The sequence below is a fragment of the Ipomoea triloba genome, chromosome 2 (assembly GCF_003576645.1).
Source record: "Ipomoea triloba cultivar NCNSP0323 chromosome 2, ASM357664v1".
Taxonomy (NCBI): Eukaryota; Viridiplantae; Streptophyta; class Magnoliopsida; order Solanales; family Convolvulaceae; genus Ipomoea; species Ipomoea triloba.
Genome location: NC_044917.1, coordinates 197,243 through 211,860, shown reverse-complemented (window position 1 = coordinate 211,860; position 14,618 = coordinate 197,243). Strand labels below are relative to the sequence as shown.

The 14,618-nt window shown below is 37.2% G+C and overlaps 4 protein-coding genes across 5 annotated transcripts; 1 reads left to right on the top strand and 3 right to left on the bottom strand.

The window, feature by feature from the left end:
- Positions 1 to 159: 159 nt before the first annotated feature.
- On the bottom strand, positions 160 to 3,632 carry LOC116009930 (organelle RRM domain-containing protein 6, chloroplastic-like). The gene is made up of 4 exons (XM_031249135.1): positions 3,361 to 3,632; positions 3,198 to 3,266; positions 1,697 to 1,803; positions 160 to 431 (listed from the first exon to the last, which is right to left on the bottom strand). Exons 1-4 carry the CDS (start codon positions 3,578 to 3,580, stop codon positions 327 to 329), a joined length of 501 nt encoding a protein of 166 aa, XP_031104995.1. The 5' UTR covers positions 3,581 to 3,632; the 3' UTR covers positions 160 to 326.
- LOC116009929 (ornithine decarboxylase-like) lies at positions 976 to 8,718 on the top strand. Of its 2 annotated transcripts, none has more exons than XM_031249133.1 (2): positions 976 to 1,203; positions 7,321 to 8,718. In XM_031249133.1, exons 1-2 carry the CDS (start codon positions 1,132 to 1,134, stop codon positions 8,506 to 8,508), a joined length of 1,260 nt encoding a protein of 419 aa, XP_031104993.1. In that variant the 5' UTR covers positions 976 to 1,131; the 3' UTR covers positions 8,509 to 8,718. The 2 variants fall into 2 exon arrangements, with proteins under 2 accessions (XP_031104993.1, XP_031104994.1); XM_031249134.1 differs by lacking the exon at positions 976 to 1,203 and adding an exon at positions 6,301 to 6,394.
- Positions 8,719 to 8,940: 222 nt separating this feature from the next.
- On the bottom strand, positions 8,941 to 13,149 carry LOC116009928 (sucrose synthase 7-like). The gene is made up of 12 exons (XM_031249132.1): positions 12,808 to 13,149; positions 12,340 to 12,627; positions 12,014 to 12,206; positions 11,802 to 11,920; positions 11,415 to 11,727; positions 11,120 to 11,296; positions 10,907 to 11,023; positions 10,650 to 10,816; positions 10,340 to 10,558; positions 9,678 to 10,244; positions 9,466 to 9,604; positions 8,941 to 9,371 (listed from the first exon to the last, which is right to left on the bottom strand). Exons 1-12 carry the CDS (start codon positions 13,047 to 13,049, stop codon positions 9,090 to 9,092), a joined length of 2,823 nt encoding a protein of 940 aa, XP_031104992.1. The 5' UTR covers positions 13,050 to 13,149; the 3' UTR covers positions 8,941 to 9,089.
- Positions 13,150 to 13,317: 168 nt separating this feature from the next.
- LOC116009931 lies at positions 13,318 to 14,575 on the bottom strand. The gene is made up of 2 exons (XM_031249136.1): positions 13,928 to 14,575; positions 13,318 to 13,827 (listed from the first exon to the last, which is right to left on the bottom strand). The coding sequence occupies exons 1-2, from the start codon at positions 13,974 to 13,976 to the stop codon at positions 13,454 to 13,456; spliced, it is 423 nt and encodes a 140-aa protein (XP_031104996.1). The 5' UTR covers positions 13,977 to 14,575; the 3' UTR covers positions 13,318 to 13,453.
- Between the last annotated feature and the right edge of the window lie 43 nt (positions 14,576 to 14,618).

Sequence of the window (14,618 nt, the reverse complement as noted above, 5' to 3'; positions counted from 1 at the left end):
GGAATGTTTAATTGCACATTTTAAAAATTCAGGTGTCTATCCCTAATTGCTTTATCATGTAAAGTTCAAGGGCTTATTTGATCTTTTTTTCAATAATTTTTTCTTTCATATTGACTAAATGACTATTAAATTCTTGCCACATTTGGTCATTCCAATTGACAAAATTTCAAACAAATGGCTTATCTTATTGGGTAAAATTGTCCTTTTCGGCGCATTGAATGCGTAGGGTATGCTACAAGGCGCATTGAGTTCAACATTGCACCCCAAATGTCCATGAGGGATCCCATTCCCAGGCCACTACTATATCAATGTGTAAAGCATGCATTTTATGCAATGGTGTCGGTGCTTCCGGTTTTGCCTTTGGGCTTGGCCGACTTCTGATCTGATCTAGGCTTTGCAACTTCAACAAATATCACCCTGCCATCCAAGAACTACAAAAGTGCATTATATTATTATTGTCAGTCATTACGCAAAACAGGAGCTGCGATTTCATGAAACTATAACAACAACAGAAACCAGCAACAGTTTCAAATATATTCTTGAACATAATATATAGCACACATATATTTGTAAAGTAAATTTTCTGGTATTTTTTTTGCCACAGTTGAGGCACTACGATACTAATATTTGGGGTTTTGACTGAAATGGGCAGGTTTCATGAGGAATAGACACAAATAAGCAACTTTTAAAATTTGAACAACAAAAGAAAAATTCTTTTCATCCTTAAGATCTAAGGGTTCTAGAGTTCCATCATTGACTTTGAGGGGTATGGATCAACTTTTATGAATGTGGAAATCGTGGACCACAAAAAAATCAACACACACACATGCTATGATTCTCAAAATCTCCCATTAGATTTCCTCAACTGTTTCTCGACAAAATTTATTCCTCACGTGTTTCTCAACAAAAATGATATCTCCAACTAACCGTCAAATAAAAACTAAACCGGCCATCACCTCTCAGTTCTAGCACTGCATGGTATAAAAACTGCTCTGCAGATGCTTACCAATGGCAGCTCTGAGAATTGAAGAGATCCTCAGCTTCGGCTACTATACTAATATCATATCGCCGTCGCTACTCGCTACTGGCTACTGCAGAACACCGACCTAAGCACATCACACACACATATATATGGCTCATCATCACTCCATAGCTCTGGCTACTCTTGGCCTCACTAAGCCCAATCAGATCCAACATCTCCAGGTTCCTTCTTTCTCTTTGCTTTTATACTATATACGTTCTTTGATGTGGATATATTTTTCTTTGAAATAATATTTGCTTTTATTTTAAATTTATTTTTACAAAGCAGTAGGACAAAAGCAAGTTGCCTGTATACAAGAATACATACGTACTTGCCTTCTTGTATTTGTATTATGTTTGTCCTATTTCAAAAAAAAAAAAAAACACACACACACACACACAAACTCAAGTGGGACTTTGGCTTTTTTTTTTTTTTTTTTTACTAAAAACTCAAATCAAAAAGAGTTTGCTCAAATTTTAAAAATTACTTATTTGTCCATTTCAATTAAAAAAACCCAAATATTTTGGGCAGGGTAGGGCAGGCACAATAAGGATTGCCATGCCTTGCCCAGATTTGGCCTTTTGCAATCATATATATATATATATATTTTGACTGATGTACGTATAGTACGTAGATGTAGAGAAAGCTAAGGTAGGGTAGGGGGGTAGGGCATACCTTCCCATGCATTCCCTGAATTGCCTTGTTGGATTCCTCTTCCGTAGCATAACGAAGAAAAGCAAAGCCTCTGGGTCTATTCGCAACTCGGTCCATGACTACATTAACTACACAGTACAACAAACACCTACTACTTATTTACAACTAACAATTAATTCACAATCTAGAATTTTTTATATTTTTAATCCCACGACTATTGTGGTACTTGCAGAATTGGTCCACGACTTTCAAACTTTGCAATTTTAGTCCATGACTATTGTTTTTGTTGCAAAAATAGTCCTTTTCCAGTTAACATCTCACCGGAAAGTAAATCCGGCGGATTTTCCGGCAAGTTTTCACCAGAAAAAAAAAATCTGATATATTTTTCTTCAATTTTTCGTTGGAAAAAAAAAAAATTCCCTTTCAAGTAGTATTAAAATGGACATTTACATTGTTGAAAAAAATCCATCTTTCTAGTGGGAAAACATCGATTATGCCGGAAAAACATATATTCTTATTTTGGTAAATTAATTAAAGTTAAAACTCAATTTTAAAAAAATTAAAGTTAAAACTAATTCATTTTTTTAATTAGTAAAATTATGTACAAATTCAAATTTTTTGGTACTTTTTAGTTTAAATTTAATCTTAATAATATTATTTTGTTGATCATGAATTTGTACTAATAATTTTGAATTTGTACTTAATTGGCTAAAAAATAAAAATAATTAAAGTCTTAACTTTAATTAGTTTAATTAGTTTTAATTTTTTTTATTAAAATAGTCAATCACATATACATTTCAAATAGCTTAATTTGCTCCAAAGTCCAAATAGCTCACTGCCAGTAGTGTTCACTGCCATTCTGCATTTCTATTTCTTCAGTTGATTTTGACTTCAAAATTTTTATAATTATTTTAACTTAATTAGAAATTAATTAGTTTTAACTTCAATTAGTTTACCAAAATAAGAATATATGTTTTTCCGGCATAATCGATGTTTCCTTGCTTGAAAGATTATTTTTTTTCAACAATGTAAATGTCCATTTTAATACACTTGAAAGGAGAATTTTTTTCCAGCGAAAAATATGAAAGATTTTTTCCGGTGAAAACTTGCCGGAAAATCCGCCAGATTTATTTTCCGGCGAGATGTTGATTGGAAAAGGACCATTTTTGCAACAAAAACAATAGTCGTGGACCAAAATTACAAAGTTTGAAAGTCGTGGACCAATTCTGTAAGTATCACAATAGTCGTGGGACTAAAAATGCAAAAAATTCTCACAATCTACCTACCTACCTACCTACACAAACCACTCAAAAATATAATAATAAAATGCTGCGTTCAATCAATCAGTTCTGATCTGGATAGGATGCCCAATGCAAGAATTTAAATTGAACATTATATATATATATTAAAATTATTAAAGATAGATAAGATATGATGAACCGAATTGAACTCTCAAAATACTAGTTTGAATGCACGATAATATAATCTTGGCTCACATGAATTGAAGTATATATATATATACCTTGGATAAGATTGCCAAAGTTTTTGAAGGCATTTCTCAAGCTGTCTTCCGTGGTCCGAAAAGAAAGCCCTGAATTGAAAAAGAATAACCAAATAAAATTTACAAAATTACCATCATCATTATCTCATAATTAGCACAAGAGTATAGAGGTAGCAGACCAGACCACTGACAAAGAGCTTGGTGGTGGGAGGAGGGTTGTGGGCGTGGGGAGTAGTAGGAAGGCATGATAGGATTTTTATACGAGTTGCCAAATTACGGGGGCGAATTGAGGGCTCACAATAAGAAGGAGGAGGACAAAATTGTCTTATGGGTATGAGTATGCATTGTTTTATGGTTGTGGAAACTAGTGGTGAAGAAGACGGTATAGCATTAGCTGCGGCCATTTCTATTTTCTCCCCCTTCACACTTCACACTTCACACTTCACACTTCAGAGTTCAGACTCATACTCTATGAGAGAGAAAGAGGATAATGCTAACTCTAAGGCCCAAGTACCAACTGTCGGCCCATATCCATGGGCTTTTCTGTAAGATACTTGGGCTTGCTTTACGTATGCATGCAAATGCAAATACTTACGTGGATACCACTTAGGAGCATAGCATTCTATACGGAGTAGCTATGTTAATATATGGTTGGTTATGTGTGTGTGTGTGTGTGAATTGATTATGAAAAACAAGTGAACACAGTATTATTTTTTGTTTCTTATTTATTTATTTATTATTATTATTATTTTTTACTTTCCTCCTAACTTTAATAAAAAATACATATAGACAAGATTTTAGTCTAATACTTTAATTATTTTTTGTACCCAATTATGTTGAAGGCGCAATTCACGTGAAAACATTCGTACATCTTTGTCATGTCATGTCTGGTTAATTTCTTTGGCTAATAATGTTAGAAATAACTGTGATAGGATAGCCCATGCCCCGTACCAATATGATAATACAAAGCCCAGGCCACCATGTTAGCCCATGCCCCGTACGACAGATTTTACTGCGAACCATGATCTAGGTGTGGATCATAGGGCAAATTATACCATGCACCACGGTGCACATAGCAATGTGCACCACGTACCTAAACGACGTCGTTTTGAGCATTGTAAACTAATCGTCCGTTTTTTTGGAAATCACGTTTCCCGTTTCGCCCGGTCTCTGTATTTATGTTAATATTCTGTGTATTCCAAGCAATCATTATGTGTATTCTAGGCAACCGTTCTGTGTATTCTAGACAACCGTTATGTGTATTCATGTTAGTAACACATGTTGTGATGTGTTTGTGCATTCGAATATTTAGGAGGATGAGTTCTGTGTATTTTATGTCAATATTCTGTGTATTCATGTTATTAACACAGGTTGTGATGTGTTTGTGCATTCGAATGTTAGGAGGATGAGTTCTGTGTATTTTGTGTCAATATTCTGTGTATTCTGGGCAAACATTATGTGTATTCTAGGCAAACGTTCTGTGTATTCTATATAATGATTATGTGTATTATAGATAATGAATTCCCTGGAGTAATTCGCGTCCACTAACATCTGTGTATTTTATGTCAATATTCTGTGTATTATAGGCAAAGATTTTGTGTATTCTAGGCAAACGTTCTGTGTATTCTATATAATGATTATGTGTATTATAGATAATGAATTCCTTGGAGTAATTCGCGTCCACTAACATCTGTGTATTTTATGTCAATATTCTGTGTATTATAGGCAAAGATTTTGTGTGTTCTAGGCAAATGTTCTGTGTATTATAGATAATGATTATGTGTATTATAGATAATGAATTCTTTAGAGTCATTCGTGTCCGCGTCCGCGTCCACTAACACCAAAACGACGTCGTTTTACGTACGTGGTGCACATTGCTATGTGCACCGTGGTGCAGGGTATAACGATTGGGATCATAGAGCTTTTGACAAAAATACGAAAGAATCAATTTCTTTTGACAAAAAAACGAACGGAAATTTTTTTTGACAAGATTGCGAAAACCGCATTTCCCAAATGCGGTTGAGTTTAAAATACTTGTTTTAAATACGAAACTTAAACGCATTTCGGAAATGCGTATGACGTATAAAATACGTCTTTATACGTCATGCGCATTTCCGAAATGCAAATGAACTTTAAAAAAAATAAAAAAAAATTAAAAAAAGAAAAAAAAAAAAAAAACTTGTGGCCTTCTCCGGCGAAGGAGAAGGCGACCCAGTTGGGTTGCCTTCTTCGTCGCCGGAGAAGGCGACCAAATGGTTGCCTTCTCCGGCGAAGGAGAAGGCAACCCAACAGGCGACAATATGAACTTAAAAAAGAAGAAGAAAAAAAAAAAAACTTTTGGCCTTCTCCGGCGAAGGTGAAGGCGACCCAGTTGGGTTGCCTTCTCCTTCGCCGGAGAAGGCCAACATTTTTTAAAAATAAAAAATAAAAAATTTTAAGTTCATTCGCATTTCGGAAATGCGTATGACGTGTTTTATACATCATACGCATTTCCGAAATGCGTTTAAGTTTCGTATTTAAAACCATACGCATTTCCGAAATGCGTTTAAGTTTCGTATTTAAAACAAGTATTTTAAACTCAACCGCATTTGGGAAATGCGGTTTTCGCAATCTTGTCAAACAAAATTTTCGTTCGTTTTTTTGTCAAAAGAAATTGATTCTTTCGTATTTTTGTCAAAACCCCGTGGATCATAAAGTTTATATCATTCTAATAACATTTCAATTTATTTGTCAATATTATTATGTTTTTCAGTTTCATTTTTTCTTCACACTAGTTTAATTATAACAATATTAAAGTATCATTTTAATTCTATTATAATTTCATTTGATAATATAATTATTGCTTGAGCTTTATTTTTTATATTTTCCATACACACTAATTTAATTATAGTAATGTTGAAGTATTGTTTTAATTGCATTTCAAGTCATTTGATGTTATTGTATGACTCTAGATTTTAGTTTCATTTTTCACGCACACTAGTTTCATTATAGCAATACTAAAATATCATTTTAATTATACTACAGTTTCATTTGACAGTAATGTGCTATATTTTTTAGTTTTATTTTTCACACACACTAGTTTCATTATAATAACATACACTAAAGTATCATTTTAATTCTATTACAGTTTAATTCGACAATCATGATCAACACAAGGATGTTTGAAACATGGTCCACTGTATAACAATTGTGCCCATACCTAAACCTTAGTGTGCAAGGTAATAAATTAAAAAGGATGAAACTTGTACCTAAGCATGTAAATATATTTCTGGTAAATCCAAAAAAAAAAACACTTGCAGTAGTTCTAAGATTATAGTTCAACAAAATTATTTGCTGATTCATACTTTTTTTAAATATACATAAACTATACTGTATACTTCAATTACACACACACACACATATATATACACTCCAGTTGGTAAGACTATTACTTGGTTCAGATGAAAGTTTTCTCCTTGTTATCACCGTAATAGCTATATTTACCAAATTCTTAACAAACTTGTTAAATATCAATTCAAATATCATCAAATTAAAATAGCTATATTTACCAAATTCCTAACAAAATTGTTAAATATAAATGGAGCACTTTGAAATCATAAATTTTGAATGTCTTTTATATAATTAGTAATGCTACTCACCCTCAAAACAAAAAAACAAATGAGTACAAGATTTAGCAAATATAATCGATCAATAGACAACATCTATATATCTGCGCGCTATATAATATATAGATGACAGTAATATAGCATCAAAAGAGCATGACTGGCATGAATAAAATATATTATTACTGTACATGACAAAGACAGGTCCTCAAATTTACTGTTGGATGTACGTAGTGTGCATCATAATTCATATCACATCATATATGCAGTATGCATGCATGCTCTTTAAATGCATTTATCAGAATTATTATTATAATATATTGTTGGTTCGTACTGGGTATGCATGTTTGCAACATTATATAAAGAACATAAGAAAAATACCTTTTTTCACAAACTAATTAAGGCACAGTACAACTCGCTGCATGCATATATCTTATATTATATATATATATATATTCTTCACATAAATAAATATATAATAAAAGTTAGTTGTGTTGGATCGATTATCTGATCGATCAAGAATGGTTGGTGCAAATTTGCAGATAGATGCAAGAAATGTTGAGAAGATTCCCAGAGATGGGATGATGGAGCTGATAAAATCGATTGCTGCGGCAGCGGGGAATGAAGAAAATGGGGGACAGCCTTTCTACGTCATGGACTTGGGGGCTCTTGAAAGGGTGATGGATAAATGGAAGCATTGTCTTCCACAGGTGAAGCCCTTTTATGCAGTGAAATGTAACAGCGAACCTGCTTTTCTTGCTGCCTTAGCCAGGATGGGTGCCAATTTCGACTGTGCTAGCCAAGGCGAGATTCAAACAGTCTTGGCTCTGGGCGTTCGCCCTGACCGCATCATTTATGCCAATCCATGCAAGGCCGCCGCGCATATCAGATATGCCGCCACGGTGGGCGTCAACCTTACCACCTTTGACTCCATGGCGGAGCTTGAGAAAATAAAGAAATGGCATCCGAAATGCAAGCTGTTGCTGCGGATCAAGGCGCCCAATGACGGCGGCGGCTCTCTGCGCCCACTTGGGAAGAAGTTCGGAGTGTTGCCGGAGGAAGTGGAAGGGCTGCTTCGATATGCGGCCCTAGCCGGGCTCCACGTGGCAGGAGTGTCGTTCCACGTGGGGTCCATAGCCCAAGACCCCACCATCTACCTCTCCGCAATCGCGGCAGCTAGGACGGTGTTCAATAAGGCTGCTGAGCTGGAGATGCCTCCTATGCACGTGCTCAACATCGGCGGCGGATTCAGGGCCACGCAGCCGCTATTCCAACGTATCTCAGACACCATCAAAGAAGCCATCGAAGATTACTTCCCTAAAGAAATGGCGGTGACGGTGATAGCGGAGCCGGGAAGGTACTTCGCGGAGACGCCGTTCACGCTTGCGGCGCACGTGATCGGGATCCGCGCCCGGGGGGAGAAGAGGGAGTACTGGATAGACGATGGAATCTACGGGTCGTTTAGGCCAACGTTGTACAACTCATCTTTCGTCACAATAAAACCCGCATTCTGCACTTCGGAGGAGTCCTCAGTGATATGGCCGTCCGTGATTTATGGGCCGTCCTGTGATTCTCTGGACCAAGTGACGGCGGAGATTAAGTTGCCAGAGCTACAGCTGCATGATTTGCTTGTGTTCAGCAACATGGGAGCGTATTCAAGTTCTGCAGGGACAAAGTTCAATGGGTTTGATATGATCTCCATCCCTACCTATATCGCATACACATATTAATACCGGCGCGGTCCATATCCTACCTTTTAATTATTGGCTTGCTACTCTACCCTACCCTACCCTCATAATTTTATAATAAGTATACTTTCTTTTGGGAAGAAAGTATAATGTATCCACGACTAGGCCGGTTTTGCAACTTCTGCCTGGATGGACGGGTTCATATATGTTTGTTTGCATGTAATGCTTTAATTTGGTTATTTGTTGATTTTATTCAATGTTCAATTCTACATATATATGTATAGATATATGTCGTTAGTACAGTCATTAAGGTTATGTTTATGTACTAACGGCTGGTTGTTAATATTAATTAAGGAGTATTAATTATTACTCCTTATATTTAATTTTTACCTGGCTGGTTTCAAGGCTGGATGAAGCTCAATAATGTAATGGTTGGGTTTGAATAACTGATCTATATGTAAGATGGTATCCATATATAAAAATATAAACCATTTTTATTATTGCGGGGCCAGGGTACATGAATGATTATGTGTCATTAATTCATCATATATATGAATTTGAATATAAGGTAGGATCGGAAGTGGTGGGTCACTCTAATTTGGTGTGGTTATGGATCAATTTCTTCATTCCACCAAACGATATATTTTGACCAAGGCATATAGAATGACAGAAGCAGAGATGCATAAGCACAGCATGCTGCATGCACATGATGTTGTAAAACTACTCCTCGCCGGCGGTGCTACATCAGCTGCGTTATCATTCCTTACATCAGTTAAGTTGGGCTGTGGTTTTGGCTCCGGCACTTTGGGTTTTGCATCATCTGTCGTCGGCGGCGGCAGTTTCCCCGGCGGAATTATTGTTTCAGTTGGTGCAGCTGCCCCCTCCTCTACTCCTACATTCTTGGCCTGACAATAGTACGTGACAATAAAAAATTAACAATATATAGTATGTATCATGTATGTATGTGTGTACATGAAAATTAATTAATTAATTAATTACCAATTTCCTCATGTGCAGATTGTAGAATAGCTCAAGGTATCGGCGCTTTGCAAGTTTTTGCCCTGAGTGCATCTCCCTCCAGCATCCATACATGGCTCCCATGTTCAACACTTTGTTGGCATAAATCTTCCATGTAAAACTGCAAATTAAAGGAAAATTATATTATTGGTTACCTAGCTAGCTAGCTACTACATATATATATATACACGTACCATTCGTTTATGCGCTTGAGAGCTCCCAGGGAAATCTTGTTCCAATATCTGCCATCTGACTTGCACTTTTCAAAGAAGTCAGCAATCTTATTGCTGGAGTCTTCACCATTGTAAGGATCAATGTGAAAGCCTGAGACGCCGTCAACAATTATCTCGGCAGGCCCTCCTTGATTGGTGGCGAAGGTGGGCAGTCCACAGTTCATTGCTTCAATGACTGTGAGCCCGAAAGCTTCATACAAAGCAGGCTGTATGAAAGCCCCCTTGGTGTCTGCAACCATTCTGTATAGTTCACTGTTTCTTTTTCTGTCTGTTTGAGCTGCTATCCATCTCATTTGTCCCTTCAGCTGGTACTTTTCTATTAAATCGTGCATCTTCCTGATTTCTGCAGCTTCTTCTCTGTCCTTGGATTTTGAAGGGTCAAAAAATGCCCCCACAATCACAAGGTTTACTAACTCTCTCAGCCTCTTGTTCTTCCCAAACCATTCAGTCAATCCTGTAAGATTCTTCACTGTGTCTAGCCGCGCCATTGAGAAGATGATTGGTTTCTTCTTGTCTGCTAGGAATCCACTGTCATCCCATATCATATTGTTAATTGGAAATAATTAAAGAATTAGAATCTATATATATAATTAGCTAGATGGATATATAAGTGGATCACATACATGTGTTCACCATTATTGCTGTAAAGTAATTCCTGAATGGCAGGAACAAATGAGGTGAATCTGTTGTCTTTATCTGCGAATGGAAAGTACACAGACTGGTCTGCTCCTGGTGCCACAATGTTGAACTTTGGGTCAAATACATTGATGCCAGAAACAACTCTGCACAGCCCTGGCATTGTGAAGGCCGCATGGCTCTCATATTGTCCAGCCCTACTTTTGCTGCAACAACCAATTAAGAGATTAGTTCAGTTAATTTTGCATTGCATTGGCTCATCATCAATTAATTAAGGACATATATATATATATATACCTTCCCGCGATTTCTTGATAGGTGCTGGCAATAACGAAATCAGCTGCATTCATAGCTATCAAGTCTGCTGTGAATTGGCAAGAAAAGTGGTACTTTGGATCAAGGGCTTTCCACTGGGCATCAGAGTCTTCATATTTAGTTTTCTCCAGTGCATGAGCAATTGTTGCCTACCAAATGATATGATAATGGATCATCACACCCTGGATGGCCTGGCCTAATAAACAATTAAAAATGACTGACTCGATCACTAAACCAACCTGTGTTACTCCAAGCTTGCTAGACATGAGAGATGCAACCAAGTTTCCATCAGTGTAGTTCCCAATGATGAGATCTGGCTTGCCTTCCATCACCTCAACAATCTTGGCAGTAGCATCCTGCGTGCACCCCGCCCAGATTGATTCAGAATTATATAAGACCCTATCGAGCTAGCCACACAACTAACTCAGCTAAGCACGTCTGACTGTACTGACCTGAGAAAACCTCTCTAAGTATGGATAAATATCAAATCTAGAAACCCATTGCTGCAGAATCCCTCCGTCGTCTGTTCTGAATGGAACCCGAAGAATATGAGAATGTGTTGTGTTGAGAATAGGCTCCATCTCCTTATCACAATTTGTCCCTCGCGCATCTGGTATAAGCCGAGTTACCTGCACAACATTATAATGTTAATTCGATCTCTTATTCAGATGTTAGTTAATTAGTTGGTTGTTTCAGAAGCTAAGCTGTCAGTCATATATACTGAATAGATAGATAGATGATACTTACCACCACAATCTGGGGCTTCACATTCAAGCCTTGCTGCTTAATTCTTAGCAGCATTTCTTCCTCCAAGGCTCTTACTTGATCCAGAATATAAACCACCTGGCCTCCAGTATCAGGCAATCCAAGAACATCAGCTTGGCCAAAGTAGCCATGAATTGATAAGATAACAATGTTGAATACGGCCGGCAGCCTGCTGAAGAAGGATTCTGTATTGATGGGATCTGGGGCTTGGAGTATCTCAGAGAGTAGCCTCATTGTCTCCCTCACTCTCTCTGCATTCTCCCCCCATCCTTTCTCGAAACCCCATTCTCTCACCCTGCATACATTTCAATTCCCACAAATTATTGCATTCTTTATTTATTTAGCCGTTTGAAAAAGTATATAAATTACTTGTGCTCAAAGTCTTTGTAAGGCGTGTCTTTTGGTAGAGCAGATACATATACTTCAGTCACAATCAATGCCTTTTGAAGCTTTGCAACCGTATCAAGAGTCTCATTGATCATAAGCTTCTGCAAAACCAAGCATGCATCTTTCTGAATTCTGATCGATCATATCATCAGCCTTATCTTTAATATATTATATTCCAACGTATAGTAACTAACCTCTCCGTGATAATTAAGAGCTAGAAGATAGTCCAGCAAAGGCTTTGCGTCCTCAAGATTTCCACCAAACTTGGAAGTCATGAATTTTGAGATGAAGTTGAGACCTTTTCCAATAGAAGTAGAAAGGGCTAAACGAGGATTAGAGTAGTCAAATGCCCCAAAATCAACTTCCACCGAATTTTCATCCTTTGCCCTGCAATGAAGGAAGGAGCCTCAAAGTCATCAACATTCAATTCTTTGCATTGCGACCCACTAGACTACACACATGAAGTAATATAAGTATATTAGAATCTAGGAAAACTAAACATACATACATACATACATACCAGTTTTCATCAAATACCAATTCCTTGAAAATCAGATATTCTTTCGCACTGATTCCTTCCACGCCCAAGTTCCCTGCATTAACTTTAAAGTAGTCCCAACATCCAGGGTTGTGTCTCACTGCAAAAGCAACATAAGGGGGCACAACGGCTGCCTCCTGTGTGGAACTCATAATCTGCCCCAGTGTGCCCTCAAAAACTTTGCTTCTTTCTGCTTTATCCTCTATTGTTTGCTCAATCTCTTCTGTTAGATGTTTCAACTTCATCACCCGCTTTCCTGCTCCGGTGAACCTTCATTCAATTTCATGTGAGATCAGAGTTTCACCACTCTAAATAAATAAATACTACTGTGATAATTTTTTAAATAAAAAAAAAAAAAAAAAAACTCCCATCCTGTCCATTTTGCATGCATGATAAAACCCACCCTAGCTCTAGCTACTTATTCAAAATGATTGAGAAAAGCTAAGGCACCTGGCAAAGCATCTCTTCATATGATATCGGCTCTGTTTCAAGGCATCAGGCATGCCACTTACCACAGTTGAAGAAGAAGCCATTTTCAAACTGTAATGATATGATAAAACCTGTCTAGTATTAACAAAAAATGCAGGCTTTTTTACTTTCTTCAAGAATTCTGCATTTTGACCAATGAAGGTAGGATGGTTTATATAGGGAGGGAGGAGGGAGTTGATAGCACTTGAAGCAACTACTTTCATGGCAGCCAGCCAATGAGAGACCGCACAAGGAAGATAAAGAACATTCCTTGGTGCTTAGTGTGGGGAAGCAGACAACAAATTGACACAAATTAAAGAAAAGAATTCCTCTACTCTGTGATGGAACCCAATTAATCTTATGCTGTGTGATTTGCCTTTTCCCATTCTTCAAAAAAGTATTTTGTTTCTATGGATGGACAAGGATTTATTCTTTTCTTTCACCCTACAATTTTACCCCACCCCTTCTCGCACTCAATCCTCTTATTTACATTCATTCCACTACTCTGTGATTGAGAATTGGAATAACATATTAGTGCATAATAATTACTTCCTCTCGTAATCTCATCGTTCTTCACTTGTTCACATCCAACATTATTTTTTTTTTGAAAAGGAACATCGAAACTTTATTAAACCAAATGAGAAATACAACTGGGAATAGAAGAAAACCAAACATTAGGACCAGGTTGAGAACTAGCAGCCCTAGCAACAGCATGGGCAAGCTTGTTCACTGATCTAGGAATAAAACCAATGGACACTACTTCAAAGTGTCGTTGAAGTGCTTTGCAGTCATCAATCACACAGCCAGCGTAAGAGTGATCCAATGAAGACCCATTAATAAGGTTGCACACTGACTGACAATCTGACAAGACCCTGATTTTCAACCACGCTCTATCTTTAGCCCACGACAAGGCCTCCTTCACCGCCATTGATTCAGCTAGATGAACATCATTGTGACAGTGAAAGTTACCATTTTTTGCAGCAAAAAAATCACCCGTGTAATCTGTAATGACAATGCCATAATAAGCCTGATTAGAATTAGGGAAAACTGCAGCATCCACATATATATTAAGCACACCTTCAATAGAGCCATGTGCACTCACCGACTGCATGGACTGAGCATTCGCCATAACAGCAGTAGACATCATGCATTTCCAACTTTCCAAAAGGTGACTAACCTCATTTTTTATCCGTAGAGGCTGCCATGACTTGCCACCCCAAACCAAATCATTTCTTCCCCTCCATATACACCAACAGTTTGCCACACAACGTAGAACCTTCACCATAGGACCAGCTGTAATCACATCATCCAGCCACATCGCAAACACCACACTATCATCCATAGGTCTCATTAAATCAATCCATAAAGCAGAAACCTGAGGGCAAACGAAAAGCAAGTGATGAAGCGACTCTGAAGCTTGAGAACATAACGGACATGCATTATCCAGATCAACCCCACGCCGAACTAGAGCTCCCTTTGTAGGGAGGACATTATGGAACAAAAGCAAATTTTATAAAGCGGTATAGCGGAGGCCGGAGGGAACAAAAGCAAATTTTATATTTAATTATTTAGTTTGGAAAAAAACTAGAATCAAAATTTTAATTTCTCGTATTTTAAGAATTGGAACTCTAGAATAAAATTTCTCACCACCGGAACATGAAAATTTTACAATTTTAAGGAACTAATGAAGAAAAGAGTTCGTTTTCAAATAATAATAATAATAATACAGAAAAGAGTTCAATTCCACTAATCAAATGGGCTTTTTAAAATATTTCGTATGCCAAAACCAGCAA

What these genes read in the sequence shown, in the direction of transcription:
- LOC116009929 (XM_031249133.1), top strand. Translation starts at nt 1,132, where the DNA reads ATGGCTCATCATCACTCCATAGCTCTGGCTACTCTTGGCCTCACTAAG. An exon ending in ATCAGATCCAACATCTCCAG is followed by an intron (nt 1,204 to 7,320) that starts GTTCCTTCTTTC and finishes GCAAATTTGCAG; the next exon opens with ATAGATGCAAGAAATGTTGA.
- LOC116009930 (XM_031249135.1), bottom strand. Translation starts at nt 3,580, where the DNA reads ATGGCCGCAGCTAATGCTATACCGTCTTCTTCACCACTAGTTTCCACA. An exon ending in CACCAAGCTCTTTGTCAGTG is followed by an intron (nt 3,267 to 3,360) that starts GTCTGGTCTGCT and finishes TTTTCAATTCAG; the next exon opens with GGCTTTCTTTTCGGACCACG. An exon ending in TTCAGGGAATGCATGGGAAG is followed by an intron (nt 432 to 1,696) that starts GTATGCCCTACC and finishes GCACTTTTGTAG; the next exon opens with TTCTTGGATGGCAGGGTGAT.
- LOC116009928 (XM_031249132.1), bottom strand. Translation starts at nt 13,049, where the DNA reads ATGAAAGTAGTTGCTTCAAGTGCTATCAACTCCCTCCTCCCTCCCTAT. An exon ending in CTCTTAATTATCACGGAGAG is followed by an intron (nt 11,921 to 12,013) that starts GTTAGTTACTAT and finishes TTGGTTTTGCAG; the next exon opens with AAGCTTATGATCAATGAGAC. An exon ending in ACTTAGAGAGGTTTTCTCAG is followed by an intron (nt 11,024 to 11,119) that starts GTCAGTACAGTC and finishes GGGTGCACGCAG; the next exon opens with GATGCTACTGCCAAGATTGT.
- LOC116009931 (XM_031249136.1), bottom strand. Translation starts at nt 13,976, where the DNA reads ATGCATGATGTCTACTGCTGTTATGGCGAATGCTCAGTCCATGCAGTC. An exon ending in ATGCTCAGTCCATGCAGTCG is followed by an intron (nt 13,828 to 13,927) that starts GTGAGTGCACAT and finishes TTGTCATTACAG; the next exon opens with ATTACACGGGTGATTTTTTT.